The following is a 20,643-nucleotide window of genomic DNA, read 5'->3' as shown; positions in this document are numbered from 1 at the left end:
TGACCGATCATTGAGCAACAGGAAAAAAAGTGTTCGTTAAGCCCAGAACCTTTACATCCTGTGGAACAAACTGTCAGAGACATCAAAAAATAGCAAGCACAGAAAGAAGTTAAGGCATGATATAGTTCTACTTCCAAGTGAGCTCCTAACCAAGGCAGGGGATGGGAGGTGACAGCACACATACCCACGTCTGCTGCCTGAGAACCAGAGCATTCCAGCTCAAGGTTTAGGCTGCTGGTTTCCAAAATGGAATTCAGCAGGTGGGTTAAGATATCTGTTCCTTACCAACACCAGACTTCAACTCGTCACTCTGTAAGCACTCAGGATGTTGACTGGAACAGCATCTTATGAAGCACTGGAAGAGGAACTGATCTTTACATGCAGTAAAAATAAAGAGCGAGCTGCGTATCTGGCAAAATTCCCCTTTCTTCCATTTGTTATTATTATTTTTAGCCAGCTGATCTATTGGCTTGGTGCTCAGCACACCCCCTGCACTCTTACAGCACACGTTTTCTGCCCACCATTCACACTTGAACATCGCTGGACAAGAACACAAATTGGAAGCTGACACTTCAATATGGCACTGAAGAAATCTCATCCCCACCTTGGAAAAGGATACACAAAAAATGATTTTTCTTCTCCGACACAACCACAAACCCCATGGAACTCAGCCCCACGCAGAGCCAAAACCACCAATGTAAATGTTTGCTGCTTGGACTCAGGTCTCACCTTAATAAAGACAGCCCACGCGTAATTGTGTTTGTATAAAAGATATTTACTTCAATTATCACACCTAGGGTGCTAGTGAATAATAATAATAATAATACATCGTGTGAGTTTCATACAGTGATATTGCTTCTCCATATCATATAGGGACCGTTGTACAGTGCTGAGAACAAACATTATATGGCTAACCAAACAAAGACAGATAAACAATGCCATTCTGCTGACGGAGGGAGCGCTCCCCGCTACTGCCAGCCATATAAACTCTTACTTTTCTTTATGTTTAAACAAATACCAAGAAATAAAATGTTACAAAAGATGAGTCACAGCAACACAACGTGGGCTTCTCGAAGCTACTTGTACAAAAAAAAAAAAAAAAAAAAAAAAAAAAAAGAGACACTTTTTTTTTTTCCTTTTTTTGGTCAATTGGGTCTTTGTGAGGATCTTTTTTTTTTTTTTTTGTTTAAATCCGTGATTGTGAATATAACAAACAAGCTCTAAAAACACCTAAGACTTAGTGCGTTACAGAAAAAAAATATAAAATACTGCTAAAAATGTAAGACACCACAATACACTGGGGTAAAATCTGAGCTTATCATTTAAAAAAAAAAAAAAAAGTTCTCAGGAAAAAGTACACCACTTTCTGTTTGAGTTCATCTTGTGCTGTGTTAGTAGTCGGGGCATTACAAAGGTCTGCCCATCATCATGGCAAGTAGTTATTGCACAAATGCAGAGAGTTAATTTCTTAATAAAAACAATGACAAAAGGGAACATGAGGGAAACAATTAGAAAAGGAAAAGAAAACCAAACCAAAGCCAACAGAAGAAACGCCATCCCTCCCACCCCCCCAGCCTCCACCTGCTTTGGGACCCAGAGCCCTTCTCTGTTTGAGTGGCGCAGCGTTTGTTGGCAGCGCCCGGCACACAGCTGGTCAGCACAGAACTGCACAGAGCATCCTGACAGCAACAAGCTTTTTTCTCTCTCTTTTCTTTTTTTTTTTTTTTTCCCCTTTTTTTTAAGGGTTATCCAATCATTTCCAGAGGGCTCTTTTTTTTTTTTTTTTCCTTTGCTTTCAGAGTACATCACCAAAGGATGGGAATTCACCGGGTGGTTTCTAGCGGGACACCCTCGAAAGGCAAAGTGCAAATCTGCATCCAAACCCAGCGCCCTGCAGCAGCCCAGCTCCGGCCCTGCCGCACGCGGCGGGTCACTATCTCATTTTTGCTTTGGCAGCTTTTCTCCCATCTCACCTCACCAGGGATGAGCCTGTCCACTGCAAGAGCACCGCACAAAGATCAGCTTCCCTGCCTTCGCACCAGGGAAAGTCGCTGCTGCGCGACCCTGGTCGTTCGTTTTGTTGTTGCTTTAAACCTCGACCAACTTCGGATGAGAAGAAAACCAGCTCTGAATTCAGAAATTCAAACGTATGCCAACAAAGATGAACGTCACGGGAAACCAGTCTCTCATTTTACATCAACACTGGAGGAGATGGCAACGTGCTTTGACAAGGGGCACTGCATCTTCATGACATTCTCAGTAGAGGCTCTAGGAGGCTAAGGGGATTTTCTCTCTGTATACTTTAAGTCTCTTCTCTCACAACAGAGGCTTCTTATTCTCAGTCCTAAATTACTTTAAAACTATTTAAATAATATTATTTATTAGGCATTTAGATAAAATATCTTTAAAAAAAATGATTGCTCTAGGAAACACAACAGGGCACAATGATATGGATACTCAACCAAGCTGACAGCACCCCGCTCCATCCAACGTCTGCCTGCAGGATATGCATGCTCCTGTTGTGTTTGTATCAAATAAAAACAAACCTCAGCAAAGAAACTGTTAAAATCAATCTCATAAATAGGAAATACTCGGTTGTTTTCCTGACAGCAAACCACCTCTATGTATTTCACCTTATGATGCTGTAGAGAGAGCAAGCTTGGAGAATGACACGCGAGTGCTGCTAAGGGCTGAGGATGCTGGCGGGTGGAAGCCTGTCTGTAACAGCTGGGTTAGGACTGGGATGAACTGCAGTGCCTCACTGCTGCCAACCAGTAAGGATGGCCAATGGCACCAACATGGCACCAGCTGCAACGGCCGGAGCCCACGAGCAGCTCCTGAACGCTGGCAGACTGCGAGCACAAACCACTCATGTTTTGCCTTACAACTTTTATTTCCAAGCCCACAACCAACCGTGCTGCCAGAGCCAACCCAGGCAGGCTTGTTTTTGGGAACCTGAGTTCTCTACGCTACCGCTCGCCAACGCTCATTGGATGGGCCAACGACCTCCAGATGCAGAATGAGAATTGCTATTGCACAAAGACGTAATGCACAGTGCTTGAAGTGCTCATCAGCAAGGGGACAACTCATCAGCAAAGGGACAACTCATCAGCAAGGGGACAAGGAGTGCCGGGCCACGAATCGCTCCTTGGCTGGCGTTTCCTTTCCCGCACTAAATGACAAGCAGGTGGCTGTGAATGCTGCAATCGAGATCACTGTGCTTTAGATTATTCTCCACGAAGAGATTTAGAAAATAAGGCACATAGCTTTCCAAGTATAGAAAGTTTGTTCGAGAGAGAATTTTAGGAAAGTAGCAAGAACTGAAAACTCAATGGGAAATGTGGCAGCGTGCAGAATCCTGCCGATACGCCTACTGAATCCAAACAAAGCATTCCAAACTAAACTAAACTCTTCTCATCCCCACTCCCTGCAGGTGGAAGAAACTGGAAGCCCTGATGGAGGACAAAGAACAGGACACGGAGGTGACCATGCCGACTGCCCACATGCTGCCCCTCGAGCCGGAGCTCGGGCACCGCTGTGCAGCTGTGCAAGCATCCCGAGGTAACCAGGTACTTTGGAAACACTTTTAAAGCTAGTAATAATTTACTCACATAGATCATACGTCAAAATAGTAGGAGGGCTCTAAGGGAAGCTAACAAAAGCCAGGGAAGTCTGACTGAGGGAGTGATTGTAGGGAAAATTTCCGCTGCTTGGGGATAGATTGTACTTCAGAGCAAGTCAAGTGCCAAGTTTTACTTCTCTTCCAAACACAGACGTGTGCCCTCTGAGAGGGACGGTGCAACAGAATTTCAGTTTCATTCCAGAGAGTATTTGAATATACAGCTCAGAGAGAGCAAGAACGAGCCACGTGCTCGTATTTGTTACTCAGCTTCATGTACACGCTGGCTGTTTTTGCAGTCTAAATACGTGGCAAAACTCTTCACCTTCCCACTGTACACAGATACAGAAAAATACATGTGACTTGTGCAAGTGTCCAGCATAGGAATTTCCTGCAGGCCGTACTGAAGGGGGATTTTACAGACATGGACTGACTCCTGATTTTGAACCACCCAGTTCTGGCACATCTCAGACCCTTGGTATTATTTTTATGTATCCTGAACATGATCTTTTCCCTACCCAGGTTACCTAAACCCACATGTCTCAAGAAATCTGACTTCTCCAATGGATAATTCTGCATTTACAACATGGAACTTGTCTGACCGATGGGAAAACAGCATCCTATGCATTATAATACAGATTGGTTTTCTGCCTCCGCTCACCTGTGCCCCAAATGATTTCACATATCTGGCTACAGCAGTTCTACTGATGCCAAGCATGAAAATGCTACACATACAGAGGGGCTTTCCCCCTGTGGAAACATGAACACGTAGACACTTAACTCCTAAAAATGTGTATTCGTTACCCGCATAGACGGAAGGTGGCAATGCAACTCAACACTGCTATTCTTGTTACCAGCAGAGAGGCTGTGCTGCTACCAACATCACATCACACAGTAACCATGTCACCAGCAGCTCTGTCACCCACGAACAGGAATTCCTGGCCCTCTCCACTCCCGTGGGTCTTTGGATGAGTACTGTACCACGTCATACAAGTAGCTCTGTGAACAAAACTCAAAGACGTGATGTCGCGGGGACTGCAGGCATCCACTGCATCCTGCTCTGTTTTGCTATGGTTAAGAACTTAACCTGCACACGACTGTTTCAACAAACAGAAGCAGTACCATAAAACCAACAGCTTTAGTGTTACCTAATCTACAGAACTGTGACAAAACTCCTCTACTGGCATCAACGTGAATAAAGCAAGTGTGAACGATGGCAGAAATTGTCCTTTGTGGAATAGCTGGACAAGGGAAAATACAATAATCTCATTAATTTTTAAAAAGCAGAAGTTTCATTTTAAAGCACTTTCGTGCCTGAGCATCTCTGTGACCAGCAATGAAAAACCAACACCGGGCATCAGATCTTATTTAAATTTCATTCACAAAACAGCTGCAGAAATGCAAACTTCCCTGGGCAGGCAGGGCTGCCACACGGAGGGTTTGGGGACAGCAGGCGTGAGCCTGGCTGCGTCTTTGGCTGCACCAGAGGCTCTCACTGCTAACACTGCAATGAATGATTTCCTCCTGCTGGGAAACAAGCTTCCATCCAGCAACTGCATCACATACAGGGCAGAACTGCTCGACTGGGGGGAAATCATCCCTGAGGAGGAGATGGCACCACTCACACACCTATTTTTAAGGCTTTTTTGGAAACTCAAGTGCACAGCCTAATGCTAACCTTCTCCAAAAGGATAAACCTCACCTTTGGAGCAGAGAAACTCGATATCCTTGCATATCCACAGGGCAGGGTATAGGACATGACCTGGTCCCGTAGGACAGTTTAGTCCCTAGGCATAGCACAACGGCCTTGTCTCGCTTTAAAGATCATTATTACCTATATTTTACATATGGCATAGTCAATACATCCTGCAAAGGGGATGGGAAGAATTAATTCATGAAATAATATTTCTACATGTCAAAGCTCAAATGCATACAGGGAAAGAGACACGGACCACTCGGTCACTTCTTCAACTAAGAAAGCTGAGTGTCAGAAAAGAAATTTAAGATTTTGTGCTTTAAAAGCCAGTGATTGCAATTTAAAACCATCTGGCAAGATTTTAAACAGCTGGAGAAAAAATACTTTGCTCAAACAGAATTTTTAAATTCTCTATTTAAAAAAGAAAGAAAAAGTTGATTGTATATGCAACGCAAAGGAAGAAAATGCTGATGTTCCAACAGTGGGGCAGCAGAAAGTGCAAGGGAAACGCAGCAGCAGCCAACACATGGGTGAGCTGAACTGCCATTCCATCCATGTGAGCCACACTGAGCACTAAGAGATGTGAGCAGCTTGTGAAATCAGGTTCCCCCACCTAAGAACCAACTTCTCTCTTCCTCCCATGTTTCTGATAGTCCTCAAGGAGCACTCACAGCACAGGGCTCAGCCACACGGCAGCTCCAAGACAGGAAACATTCTAGGATATGTAGACTGATGAAGAAACAAGAAGAGAGCGCTTAAGATTTGTGTTAGAAAGACACAAATGAAGCAAAAATAGTGCCCTCCATGTGCACACAACAAATCCCTAAGTGAGAGGTACTGCTCTCTTTGCACCCTTGCTAAAGGCACTGCTCCGGCTCACTGCAGCGTTTTGGAGCTGGACTCGATGATCCCTGGGGGTCCCTTCCAACTCAAGATGTTCCACGACTCTATGATTTCAGTTCAAATAAACTGGTTTGGATTTAAGTGCAAAGAAACATTCAAAACCAAGTAATTTTTACTACTTTGTCAGGGTTCCCTCAGCCCTATTTTACGTAAATGTATCACCTCTACAGTTGGAGCTACCACCAGAACGATGCTCTTGTTAGCTCTCTATTTCTCCAATTAAACAACTGAAAAACAGCCACTCTTCAGTAACTGGACAGAGAATATTGCATAGAATTCTGCCATGTTCATTAACCCCCTTCTCTTCACCATTCCCATACGAACAAGTTAGATAGAAACAATGCAAGGATCTTTTACTCATGAGAAAGGCACATGTATTTTCTTCTCTTTAACTGTACAATAAGATTTTCTTATTACAGCAAGGAGTTCTTACTAAAGGATTCACTAATTCACAGTATGGACAGAGTGCACTGACAGAGGTTCCTTTAAGGAGTGGCTCTACTTGTAGACATTTTACAGATGAATAAATAAAATGGTCATATTTTACAGCATCAACAGCAACTTTAATTAGAGATATTTCTGCCAATTATAGCCTGAAATCTATATCCTCAAAGCCAGAAGCATACTGACAACCCCATGCATGACCTCTCTCCAAGGGATACTCTTTCCTAGCTTTCATCTAAACAAAATAATGGACCTTCCTCCTTCCCCAGCCATCCAGAGAGAAAAACAACAAGTTTTGCTGCAATGGAAAGCTATTTTTGTTACAAGAGCCCGGGCCCTTCACCCACAGCTTCATAACAACATGGAATTGGAAATGGAAAGAGAAAATAAAAATATTTTTAAAGAACCCCAAGATAAAACCAGACTCTGGGATTACAGGTTTCCTGCAGTCTGTGCTTTCATCCACTGGATAAGAAACGTGGGCAGTGAGAGCCCTGTCCCCAGGCTCCGCGCTCTAGAAAGGCATCGTGCCATGGGACAGCCCCCACCCCAAGTCCCTAAGTGCCACCTCTTGCCTTACTGTGACTGAAGAACACAAAAAGCCCCAGTGCTACTCTTTGGCATGTCCTCTCCTACAGCTTTTTTATGCTCTTCTGTTCATCAAGTAAAAAAACGACCCCAATGTACATCTTCCTAGAAGCGTTACCTTCAAATGCCACACTAGGTAAGAAATACAGCGAACACCTTTCAGTGCTGCTGAAGTTTAGTCTCCAAACCAGGGAGGTATTGGACTGTTTGGAAAGCCAGCAGGTGGCTCATCTCCAACAAGAGAATCTCAGCAGTAGTTCAAGCTAATCCATTTTACTTTCCACCGGAACAGAAAAGCAGCTGCAATCTTGGCTAAAAACAGGGAACCAAAAGCTGGGCACATCACTTCTGCTCTATGAGCTCGGCCGGACGGTGTGGGTCTGCCGTGCCCCTACACAACGTGGTCACAAAGGGACCGGAGTGACGCCCGGCCGGGGCACCCCAGAGCATCTCAGCAGGCAAATCCACATTCATTGCAGATCATTACATACGAAACAACAAAAGGAGCTAAGTCATTAATAAAGTGCCAAAAATATCGGAAATACTGACAGCATTTTTATTTGATTAATTTTTTAATAGATACCAGTGACAACCCTTGGCAGGATGGAGTGACTTCTGACTTACGAATGCTGTCTTTATCCAGCAAAATTACATGATTCAAATGTAATAATGGAGCTCAGAATTAACAGTTAGTGTTATAAAAGAAACATTTCCTCTAGGGCAAGCTACAGATATGCTTTTAAAAAACCATTATAGCATTAAAGACCGGGCAGACACTAAAGAACCCTAAAGAACTAGTGGGAGTCTGAAAAGCAACCAAAAAACGAACAGGAAAATAAAAGATACAAGTTTCAAGGCACTTACGTATTGCTTATTAAGAAGAGAGATTGACCTTAAATGCTGCATTTGTGTTCAACCTGTGAATACAGTTCTGCTGTCGGATGATGCAGCAAGAGCTCTCAGTAAGCATTATGGAATGCAATTATAGAGACACAGGCACAAGAACAGTTTGGGGGATATTAATTAAAAAAAAAAAAAATCAAACAGAACAAAACCCTCCCTATGGAGAAAGCCGAGAGTAACCGCTTGGCTGCATCAAGCACCTGGATCTCCAATCAGCAGACAAGGACAGCAGAACCAGACTGGCAAACGGATTGCCCAGAATTAATTAAAAAACCCAACCTGAACCAAACAACAATAATAATAATAATAAAAAAAGAACATAAGAAAATATCCGTGTCTTCTTGTCAGAAGCTTTGCTCCGTGGCTGAAGACACACCTTGTTGTGACTCCTATTAAGGTATGTGTACTTTTACCAGGACGTGCATTTACAGACGGAGCTGTGCTTTGTAAGCCAAACCTGTACAGATACAGAGAGGTACTGCTCTGCTTCACCACGCTCTTGCCCTCGCTGGCCTTTCCTGTGGGCTAACTGCGCTCAGATAAGAAGCTGGAATCGCTCCCAGCACTGTCACACAGCGGCGTTTGCTATTACAAACCATCTCCTCAGCTCATCACAGAAAGGGGCAGTTGCTCTCTCTGTTCCTCAGTTTGAGTTCTGCATCACAAGTCCCCAGCTACCCAAGGAGGTATCCTGAAACAGCTAGCAGTAGAAATAGGAAACGAGTCCCTGCCTTTCAGCCTCCTAGAGCCTTCTTTCCTCAATCATGAAAAGGATTGGTTTTAGTGTACTGATTCTCAATTTGTGACACTTGCACTACGTGCTGCTGTTGCATGTTAAGAGACTGTAAATGAAATACATACGTTCTAAAACATCATGCAAGAAATGTGGTTTCACATCTTACAGTCAAAAATCCTACTAATGAATTAATACAAGCACACTGAGGTGTAATATTGGGAACATACCTTTAAAGTCGGAACTCCTCTCCCCGTCCCTCCCTCCCCCAAAATCAGAAAAGTAATATTAATTAAACTTAAGAAGTAATGAATGCACCATTAAAGTGTCATCAAAAAGATGCTGACCTAAGACAAAAGTTCAATGATACACAATACGGTCAAAAAGTCTTCAATCAATAATATACAGTATGACAACTACATCTTGTAAATTATACCCAATACTGCCGGCAGTCTATCCCTCTAAAGAATATTTGCCCCCTTTCATCCCTTCCTAACAATCAGATAATAAAATACAGCACCTATAAATAAGCAAAAAAAAAATTATATATATATATATTTATATATATATATATATTCCGAAATCATCTATTGTTAGTTTTAAAGATATGGCAATAAAGGAGTCTAAATTAGCAAACTTGTAGAAGCCATAACTGATAAAACAGCTTATTGAAAAAAGGTGGCAGTAATGCACTCTATGTGTGCACAAGTACGTAAGAAAATACACAGACGTATAAAATTGCACGCACACACTCACGCACACACATCCTTCCACACCCCTCTATGCTCACGCATATACATATAGACAACAGGAGGAGTTAGAGACAAGTTAGAATTTGATTTGTACTTTGATCAGCCCTAACTGTGCATAAAATAATGGTGAAAGGCTGCATTTCTGCGGGGCAGAACGGGCGAGACCGGGACTGGAGAGCATCAACGTTTTGGTTTGGAGTTTGGGCTCCTTCAGCCCTGCTAAGAGCCTGTCTGGCCATTGCCACGTACTATTCCTCCACGTAAAAACAAGCTTCCCACAACTAAAACGTATTTAAAATCAGTGCTTGCGGTGGGAAGAGAGTCAGTAAATGGCCACCTACAGCAGGAAAACTTCTCCATCTGAGGCAGCTCCCGTCCCCTTAGTGGTGTGACAGCAGTCGTACACATGAACTACGCTTCCCTCGGTTCCGGGTAAGGTGAACATCTCGGGTCACGGAGCGTGTCCCCGAAGAAGCAGGCTGAAATGTTACTGGCCAACGTTTTTTGAGCAATCTGACTTGGCTGAAAGGAAATCCTGTACGCTACGACCCAAGTGAAATGATCAAGTACATGCTGTTTCTAAGTTGTCTCCCAAACCTCCCAGATATGAGGTCTGATCAGCGTGCTCTGTGGTTAGAGGTTAAAAAGCAGATTATAAAATACCTAGATTCAGATTTTTTTTTTTTTGTCCTGATTTGGCCTAAAATGGAGTGTATTAAACAAATTCTGGTCTGCAAAAGACCAGAATCAGTTAAAGCTATGAAACAATGTGCACTACGTGTCAATATTCTATTTCACTTACAAGAAAACACTAAGTCAGCTACCACAAATTAAGATATTTTCCTGATGTGACTTTTTTTTTTGTTTTGTTAAAAAATATGTGGAGTAAATGTGTTTTTTCTTTTTAATTCAAAGTTTCAAACAACAAGATTCTTTTCTTTTCTTGAAAATACGTAGGAATCCAAACTAGTGTGTTTAGAGTCGGTTGACTGTGCAATCTCTTAGTGGCAACTGAACAGCTACAAAAAACTTTCTTTTTTTTTTCTTTTTTTTTTGAAAAATCTCCCCTTTTTTCCTGGTTTAAGAAGATAATAGTGTATTATCGCTCTGTAGCCATTAGATGGCAGATAAAAAGCCCCCTTTTAATACGTGGGTTCGATTTTTTTTTTTTTAAAACGTTTTTTTCTTTTTTTTCTTTTTTTTTTTTTAAAGCCCACACCAAAGAGGAGGGCACAAGGCAAAGCTGTATGAGTTATTCCAGAAACCGTGGAAATCACTTAGGGCAATAATAAAAACACTTCAGGGTACAAAAAAGCTCGACTACACATTTCAGTTTTCTTCCTCGAAAACACAAACATAAATTGGGCTTAACGCTCCTTTTGTTTTCTATATGCACCTTGGCCTATGGCGTTTTTGCCCTGTGGCCCGCAGGGCGGATAAGTGCGCAACACAATAAAACCAGTAGAGGTCCAGTTTCACTTCCCAGCTCTCCAGAGTTGGGCGAGTTTTAATCTCAAAACTCCCACTCGGCAGCCTCCTCCCGGCTGGCGGCCTTCTCCAAGCGGTGGATTATGTTGTTCAAGTTTGCGGCTTTCTTTTTCCTCAAGGAGCTGTCTCGTGTGTTCCTGGAGCTCGCTGCCTCGGAGAAGCTGAACAAGCTCTGCAGAGAGTTGGCTTTCTGCGAGCCTGCGCCCGGCGTCGAACTCGTACTTGGCACGCTGGAGCTTTTCTCTGAACTTTCCTTTGACTTGTAGGAGCTCTCCCCTGTAAGGACTGAGGTGGAGGCAGCTGAGGTAGAGGCATCCCCTTCCGTGGCAGAGCTGGGCGGCGTCTCCGGAGCTTCTCCCGCATGCTGACACCTGGCCGGAGAGCCCTGGCGCGGCGCTCTGGGCCTGCCCTCGTCGTCGGTGTCCTCCAGGCCCTCGGCCGCCATGAGCAGCGGCTCCGCTCGCTCCGTGGGCCGGGCGCCCGGCGCTGCCTCTTCCCCCGCCTCCAGAGCCGACTCCGCTTGCCCTCCCTGAGACTTTGTGGTTGCATTGCTGTACTCGTCCGCCTCCGCCCCGCTCGGCTTTCCTTCAGGTGGGCCCTCCGCGTCCACGCCGTCGCAGCTGTCTCCCTCCGAGCCGTGGGCTGCTCTGCTGCTTCGTGCCGAAGGAGAATCGCTCGACCCGGCCTGGTTCTGGCTTCCCGCTTGGATCTCCTCGATGAACAGCTCCCGGCGGATGCGAGACCTGGGGGAACAGACAAAAGGGGCAGTGAGTGCCGCCACGCAGCAGGCTCCCTCCCAGGGAGCCAACAGCACAAACCGGTCTGCGTTGGCTGCAGGACAGCCGGGGCGGTAGGAGGGTCCGCACCTCAAATTCAAAAGACTGGCGAAATTGGGAAAAATGTGAAATATTGTCAAGATGTTCTTAATTTCATTCATCCCCGGCCACACACCCACTTCTAAGCCTGCTGTGCAAGGAGGGACCCAGGCCGCAACATGCAGCTCCTGCGAAGCGCAGCAGGAGGGAGGTTGGTGGAACCCACAGCTTTCAGCACAGCAGCACTGCAGGTAACCTGCACAGTGCTTGGTCACTGAGAACGACCCGTACGCCATCACGGAATCACTGAGCTGGAAGGGACGTCTGTGGATCACCTGGCCCGACCCCCCGCACTGCACAGGGACACCCACAGCTCCAACAGGTGCTCAAAGCTCCATCCAGCCCGACCTTGACTCCACCCAACCCATTTATTTTACCAAGCAGCCCTTCTAACAACCACAGCAGGCACTGCGGAACAAAGCAAAAATGTAACGTTTTATGTAGATGATAATCAATTGGTAATAATATGATCGGTGAAAAACAACCTAAGAATCTTTTCTTTATGATTTTAAATCAAGTTACATTCATAATTTCATGCTGTATTTTTACAGCGCTGGATGCAGTTTCGTGGACAGAGATGAAAGGCTCTGCAGTCTCCCATTCTCACTGGATGTCTGACATCAGGAACATGAACATTTACAGTATGCTGGACCACAAAAGGGATGATTTTAAAACTGTGAATACATTTCTAGTAGATCCAGAGGAAAATAGCTTATAAATACAAAAGAAATCAGACTTCTCTAAAAATGAGACACCATTTGTTTAAACATAAAAGTAATGAGGAAAAAATCGGGGGAAAGACAGCCACCAAGGAGAAAGCAAGATGAAAGTCCGTCGTTCCGAAATCCCTCCGGGGAACCACAGCCTTGTGACAGGTTGTCAGTCTAAAAGCTAGTCTGACTTCTGTCTTATTTTTTATTCAAAAATCGATTTCAGAACATGAATAGTGACAAGGCAAGCAGTGCATTTCAAGGGAATTAATGCACTCCACATGTGGCTAAAACTGCCTGGTGTTCCACCCCGTGCCTCCTGTTACTGGAAGCATGTAATAATCCCCCAAACACTGCCTAGGCCACCAGCAGGAAAGCTTACGACCATTGGTCAGGTCCCAGTTTGCAACCAAGAGGGAACCTCCATGACCCGTGATAAGAGATGAGAGCACAGACCAGCAGAACTATATCTTTCACTTTTGGTTTTTACCAGGAGGGACTGCTAAGGGTCCTGGCAAATCACAAGTGAAGCACTGTCCCACAGATGGCTGTAAGAATTTTCAGTTTATTGCTCATCTTGCTACCAAAGGCAGCACACGATGGAAAGAAAACTGCAATGAATGCAAACACCAACTGAATACTGCTTTTGAAGCTAATGATATTATTGACTTACTTGAAATGCAAGAGAGTATTTCAGCAGTACTTGCTGACTCCACACTTCTGAAGGATTTAGAGGGTCTATAATTTTCCCTAAGAGAATATTTTTCACCTAACAGAAGACCACAGGTGCTAGCATTAATTTTCTATTACCATCAGTTGCATGCATTCTGGAACATCAATTTTCACGTGCTCTTCACACCTATAACCTCCCTGCACGAAAAGTGATGCATCTGTGACATTTCCCAAGTCAGGAGAGGAAAGAGTAAGAGCTTCCTGCCTGCATAGCTTTTGAAATACCTCAGCTCCAGCAAGACAGAGAATGATGACATGCTCCCTGAATACCTGACCACAATCCTATAGAACACAGGTTCAAAGTCTGTGTAATTCACACCCAATGCACTGCTTCTGGAATCTCATCTGGCTCCAGATTAACTTAGTATTAAATCCCTATGCTGCTGTCCTTGACCATCCTGTTGGCTTTCATCAGTGTAACTCACAGTATCAGAGATCTCTGTGCCAGTATCTCCATGTGAAGATGGATAGCAATTCCTACCTCCTGCTCTCTTATGCAGTTCCTAAGACAACGGAGCACCAGACTCTGATGCGTACTTACAGGGCTTCACTAATGCAAGTCTTAATTCAAGATATATTCTTATTTTTGTTGTTCCCAGAGCTCTGCAGTTGGTATAGATGCAAAGCGAAAGTCTGGGACAAGTTTGCAAACACAGCAAAATCCCTTATACCTATTTATTTATATTCTGAAGTGAATTACTTCTTTGCCTGCTGAGGACTTTTTTTGAAGTTTCTTCTACTGTGGCAAATAAACACTACTGCTGACTTCCCACCTGGTAGGCCAAAAGCCAGATTCTGTTGTAGCAGCCATCACTGGAAAGTAAGTGTTGAGCTGAATCCCAAAGGAAGCATCACTGCAACCACATTCCCTCCCTGGCAAAAGGTTCTTTAAGGAAAAATTAATGTTACAGAACAGCTAGATAGTCAGAGGCGTGGAACTGCTTCTGTATGAAGGCTCTTTAGTGTAAAAAGAAGAGGGAGGAGAATAAAGGAGATGAACAAAATTGCGTGGCCTGAAGAAGATGAAAAGTCTCTCAATTAGTTGTAACACATGAGCTGCAGAACAGGAAGACTCTGTTCCCTAGGAGAACTCCTAAAGTGTATTTTTCGGTGATGTCCCGCAAATGCTTTAAGAGCACTTCATGCATGAAAGCTAAGACAGTGACTGTCGAAGGAATGGAACAGGCACATGATTTGATTTTCAGTGCTGCTCCAGACAGGCTCGCAGCTTCTCTTTAAAAGTCCTACAGACTCAGCAGCAGCGCATCTGGGAACAGGTCCAGACCACTCCATGCTGTGAGGCTCGTGCTACCCACCAGCTTACAGCACCTTGTTTATGCATTTTTCTTTTGTATACAACTGTCAGCACCTAGTCTACATCGATGTATGGCTTGGTGTGGCCAAACACGCTGATCAATCATGACTTGTCACGCTTTCTCACAGCACGCCTGAGCAGGAGATCTGATGATAATGAGGAAGATGACACATGCCACCAGTGCTCCCGCACTCGTCTGCCTAAGTGAGAACAGCACATTTTGCTGTCAGGCCGAAGGGAACATATTTTCATAGGCATTCCTCCAACTTGTGTATAATTGCCTAGAAGTGGGAACTGGAATAGAGGCCTGTATTTGGAAAACTGAGCAGTGAAAGAGGCTGCATCTGTAGCGAATTCAAGTCAATGAAATTCAGTGTAAATATGATTACTGGCTGGTTATAATTTTTAAATTTTATATTGTTTACTATAAACATTATTTTACTATTGTACATAATATTTCTGAGATATCTCATTAAACCATGCTTCTTCTGCTTCAGCAACTTGCCTGTGAAAAGCTGAGAAGGGCTAAAGTGGAAAATACCCTTTAAATGTTAGCAGTTTTCTAAAAACAAACAAGTTTAGCAAGCCGCTGTTAGAATAATTAGGAACATTACTGGCTCCGAGTGAAGGAGCAGAATGGCATTAAATCTGGTGTCTTAACTGTACCTGTTTAATATTCATTAGAACAAATTTCTCGGAGAAAAGTCTGCTGAACTAATTAAGATTCCCAATCCCAAACACAGCTGAAAATATGTTTATCCAAATCCTTCTAATTCTTACATGCCATTCCAGCATTGTTTCCTTTTAGTGGAGTCTCTAGGCCAAAACCTACTTCAACTCTCCAAATGTTGAGAAAGTTCCCTTTAATAAGAGAAAGGAACTGAAAAGACCAACATCAAATTTCATCTGAATGGGACTTAATGATTTAATCACAATAATGAAATAAGTCTGTGGCAACACGTGACTTCAGGTTATCAGTTCTCTGTCCTTTGTGACTGCAGAGCTTCCAGCACACATCGTGCCTATTTTCTGAGCTCACTGACCCAAGACATAGAAGAAAACCTATTTTTTGCTCTTATTCTGCAAAGATGCATGACGAAAGCACTGTAATTCTGATGCCATCCAGTAGAGGACACTTCTAACCAATCCCCACCAAGGTATAAAACGCACAACAAACACCTACATGTACATACATGTGAGCATATCTGTGTGTATGCATATGCAAGTAAAGGAGACCAGTCTTGCTTACTGCAAGAAGCTTTATAAATATTCAGCACAGCAGTGGACATCCCTAGATCAATGCCCATCCCAAAAGCAAGACTTTCTGTCTAAAAGCTCTGCTTACATCAGTATGTGAAGATTGCTCATCCTCAGGCATGACTTAAAATTAGGCTGGAGCATTGGCATTGCAGTTAGTCAGAACCTCCCCGCTGTCGAAACCGCTCACTTTGTACAACCACTAAACGCTAGCAGAAGCAGATACAACGTGCTGAAGGAAAGCAGCACCCTGCCAAAGCAAATAAAATAAATCCTTTATGAGCGGGACTCCTGGGAGATCTCCTACCTGTAATTGTGGAACCAGTTGATCACGGTGCTGGTTTTCAAGTTGAGCTGCGTAGCCAGTTCCTCAATGGTTTTTGGTGATGGGTATGGCTTTTGCTGGTAGGCTCGTTTCAGAGCTTCCTTCTCTTCTGGTGCCAGCACCACCCGGGGCTTCTTCAGCTGGTGCTGTGGCTGTGGGCTGGCACCCTGGCTGTAGTCGATTCCAGTGGAGGAGGACTCACACGACTGACTGTCGCTCACGGAGCTGTGTCGCCGCTTCATGTAGGCTGAAAGAGAGGCGCATGGGATCAGCCCCGGCTGAATACAAATGCAAAATCAATGAATATACAAGCTGCGGGATAAATGCGGAGGTGACAGGCTGAGGCTGCGCGGATGGGCTGTGCGGGGGGAACAGGAGGGAAGCAATTGTGGGGAAAATGCAAGAAACAGAAAAAGAAGATAGAAGGGAAAGAAAAGAGGGTGAATCGACTGGAAACCTGCCTGAGTTTTCTGCTCTTTCAGTGGATATGGGACGCGAGTAACAGTGGTCAGATAGTAGGATGTGCTTTAAATTCACAATTTCAGGGGTGATGAACACATAAGCACCGTCGTAAGGCAGTTACTAAGAGCCTAAATGGCTCTGGTTGTTAAACACGAGGGTCTCTCTAACACTTCAGGTCTCTCAGTCAGCACGGTGGGAGCTGGAGGCAGCCATAGCTCCATCTCCAACACACGATGGCGCCCGGAGCCCGGGCATCCCAGCGAGGGGCTGCGCACCCACCCGGTGTTTGCTGCTTTCTCTTCTACATTTTTGCTAGAGCAGTGACAGGTTATGAAAGGAAAACAGCCCACAGCATCCTCCTCCCCTATTCAAGGCTCTTTTAAAGATGCCTGTATTTGTAATAACTCTCGCTGCGCTGCTGCAGCTCCGGGGCTGTGAGCCACCGCCAACTCCTCCCCAACAGGGACTGAATTATCCTGAAAAATCCTGCAAGGAGAGTCCCAGCAAATGCTGTCACCGTCTTGATGGATTTACACTGGGCAAAGGCAGGTGGGATTTACTGTACCTGGCAGCACTATGCACAAGCATTGCTAATGAGGGGGTTGAAAACTGCAAGTATAGATGAACCTTGTGAATAAAATATTTAGTGCTCTGTTAAATACCTTCTAGATATTTAAGAGTTTAGGTATTCAGGAGCTGCAATTTGATAACCTTGCCTATTCTGTTCCAGCTTACAGCAGCCTGACATCAATCAGGCAGGCAGTAAATCTCCAGTAGGCAGCAGCTCTGATTGGAGCCAGGGAGCAATGCAGGGCAGGTCACACCGGCCAGAAACCAAATTATTCAAAAGAAAAAAATAAATTCTTTCTCTGCTCAGCTCTGCCTTTAGACTGAGGGTGCACAAAGAAGACAAATCCGATGCAATCAAACAAACTGAAATGCTGAGAGCCTTTCTCATGCATGCCAACCCTGAAGGTCTGGCGAGGTCTTCTGCCTCCAGTGGGTACCACCATCCTGTCCTCTACTCAGAGCTGTCTCCATTGGGACATTTTTACACAGTGTCTTACTTTTGTTGAAGTGAATTTTGAATGTGCTCTGTAACCTTTGGGGGTATCTGCATGGCCCTCATTTTGTTCTTTCTGAATATGACAGATTACCTGTGGACTGCCTACTGTGTAAGATCACTGATACGGAACAGAGCGTGAGTTGCTAATGATCCATCACTCTGCCATGATGCAGTGCTGCGTGTGCTTGAAATAACTATTTAAAAATTTTTTTTGGTTTCCTTTTTTATTATTATTTTTCCACAAACTTCATTAAAAATCACCTACTTAAGTTGTTCCACTCACTGTGAAGTGATTACAGATACACTTAATGCCTTCGATTTCAAAGACTCCCAGATGTTGTTCCAAACTTGTATTGATATGCAAACTATATACAAGGTTCCCTTGTCTACTTTGACAACACAACCAAAAGAGCCTCTACCCCTTCAGCAGTGTGCAGCAACTTAAAGGAGGCCATGAGACAAAACAGACCCTGGTGCAGAAGACGTCAGAAGTGTGCAGGTTATCTCCAGCTGGAGGTGCTGGAATTTGGTCAGGTGATGGTGGTACGTTCTGCATCTCTCCCTGCCCTCCAAAAGATGGCATTTATTGCAGATCAGAGCTCCCAGGAAGGCTCCTAAAGACAGCACACAGCTGTGACAGCTTGGGAAGAAAGCCATGCCCTGCGCCTACCTCTGCGCTCTTAACTTCACTACAGGTGCAAAGATTTATTTGGGTTTCTTGTGTGAATGGAACCAATTTTACAAATGTACAAATTTCATAGAATCATCGAATGGCCTGGGTTGAAAAGGATCACAATGATCATCTAGTTTCAACCTCTCTGCCATGGGCAGAATTGCCAACCACCAGACCAGGCTGCCCAGAACCTCTAACATAAAAACAAAGAAAAGGAAGTCCCACTGTTAGGACATAACCATTTCTGGAGAACAATAGATTATTAGAACAAACAGAATCACGGAATCATTAAGGTTGGAAAAGACCTGTAAGATCATCAAGTCCAACCCCAACCCAGGCCACGGTGCCCAGTGACCATATCCCTCAGGCCACATCTCCAACGGTCTTGAACACCTCCAGGGTCTTCCATTGGGCCAAAGGCACAACCCTGGCACGAGGCCACATGCTGAACTAGTACTTAGGTTTTAGGTTTTAGCAAAGTTCTCTGGAAACTTTATAACAGCTTTTCCTTTTTAGTTCTGATTTAAAACGTATGCGTTGTGTGTAGCCAACATCAGGAGATCACTGAGCACGTTTTCAGGAAACAGTGAGGCTCAAGCTGCAATCCAAACTGCAAACACACCTGATGTTTGGAGACATTTGATTTTTGTGTGTGATTGGTCTCTACTTCTCAGGAGACCAAAGAATAAAAAAACCACACACATTATTTGGGCAAAGGTCTGGATGCAAGTCTGAGACCAACCTGTCAGGGCCAGCTCCATCTGCTGAGTTTTACTACCTCTATCTTCCCCCTGCTGTTGCCAGCCCAGCATCCCTGTGTTCCTATGGGCAGACTCCCCAGCATGTGCTCAGTTTCAGATGAAGCAGAGCTAGCAGCTGCCCACTGAGGTAAAACAGAGCCCCTTTTAATATAATTTTTATCTTATGCAGTATTGAACAAGATTATTAAAAAGTGAAATAATGGGGAAATAAAGGGAATTAAATTTTCTCCTGACAGCAGGCTTCAGTACTGTTCAGTGAGGAGTGTGACGTTACCAGCAGCACACACACCAGGAGGTTGGAAGGAAGGGAATGAACTCCTCCTTGGCAGAAAACACAGTGCAGAGTGTCTCAGTCTAGTGAGCGTGACCCCCAGCTTCCTCCATGAGGTTACTTAATGTACATTGCAAAGCTTCAGAATCTCTTACAAAGGGACATTTATGGCATAAACATCAGACTGGCAAAACAGGAGGAAAAAAAAGAGAGATGTGCAGCTCAGCTTTATCATAATCATCAATCTAGTCTCCTAATAAACTGTGGAAGAGAAATAATTGATAATAATGTTCTACTGGTAGTAGATACAGTTGCATTGTTCTTTAATTGACATTAGCTTAAGGGGAAGTTAAATTCTTAATGTGGCTCTGGTGCAATTTGAAAGGTTACATCGCAGGATCCTTACCTGCAAGAAAGGATTTTGCAGAAAATAAAGGGCTGGATTCACTGCTGAGTGCTCTGTGATGAGGCCAACACTGACACAGTTCAGGAGCTCAGCACAGAGACTCAGATGATTTATAGCCCTATCTCTATTCAGGTGCCATCTACACAGCATATGTATTGCACAGCATTTGATAAGAATCCACTTTAGAAAATAGTTCTGAAAGGATATTGTCAGTACTACTTTCAAATTATTTTTATGTTATTTTCCTGCGTTACGGCCGAAATCCTCTTTGAGGCTATAAAAATCCACCCAGTTGACAATTTTATCTCTGCTGTATTTCTGATGCAGCAAAAACCATCATGGCTCCCTCTGCTTTACAATTGGAAGTGGGAAATTCCTCTGGATTGTGCTCCCAGTGGCAGATTAAACACAGTTTGAGGTGAGATCCTGCCCTGCACGTATCACACTGGTTTCTGTAACAAGGATTTGAATTTCTTCCTACAAGCACGCAAGGTCACTTCTTCCCAGAACCTCCTTGACTGTAATTTTTAATATAATCCCAAAATTCTTGATCAAACGTGTTAATGTTTTCAGGAATCAGTCAACTGCAGTGCTTTCAGTGCACACGATTAATGCTGTCTGAGCTAATATCATTAAGGGATACCTTGAGAGATGGATACATCAT

General features: G+C 44.1%; 1 protein-coding gene across 6 annotated transcripts in view; it reads right to left on the bottom strand.

The window, feature by feature from the left end:
- Positions 1-20,643, bottom strand: part of CUX1 (cut like homeobox 1) — a 226,856-nt gene that overhangs the window by 10,357 nt on the left and 195,856 nt on the right. For 5 of the 6 annotated variants that reach the window (XM_085240894.1, XM_085240895.1, XM_085240897.1 and 2 more), the window contains 2 exons: positions 16,323-16,587; positions 755-11,869 (listed from right to left, as the gene is read on the bottom strand). The exons of the other annotated variant lie outside the window; for it this stretch is intronic. In XM_085240894.1, the coding sequence (XP_085097020.1) occupies positions 11,152-11,869; positions 16,323-16,587 (983 nt within the window). In that variant the 3' untranslated portion in view covers positions 755-11,151. Of the gene's footprint in view, positions 1-754; positions 11,870-16,322; positions 16,588-20,643 lie in introns of those variants that run through there. 6 annotated transcript variants of the gene reach the window in all.

Source organism: Meleagris gallopavo, chromosome 21 (assembly GCF_905368555.1).
Source record: "Meleagris gallopavo chromosome 21, MGAL_WU_HG_1.1, whole genome shotgun sequence".
Lineage (NCBI taxonomy): Eukaryota > Metazoa > Chordata > Aves > Galliformes > Phasianidae > Meleagris > Meleagris gallopavo.
Note: the sequence above shows the minus strand (reverse complement) of the source record. Positions and strands in the feature narration are given on the sequence as shown.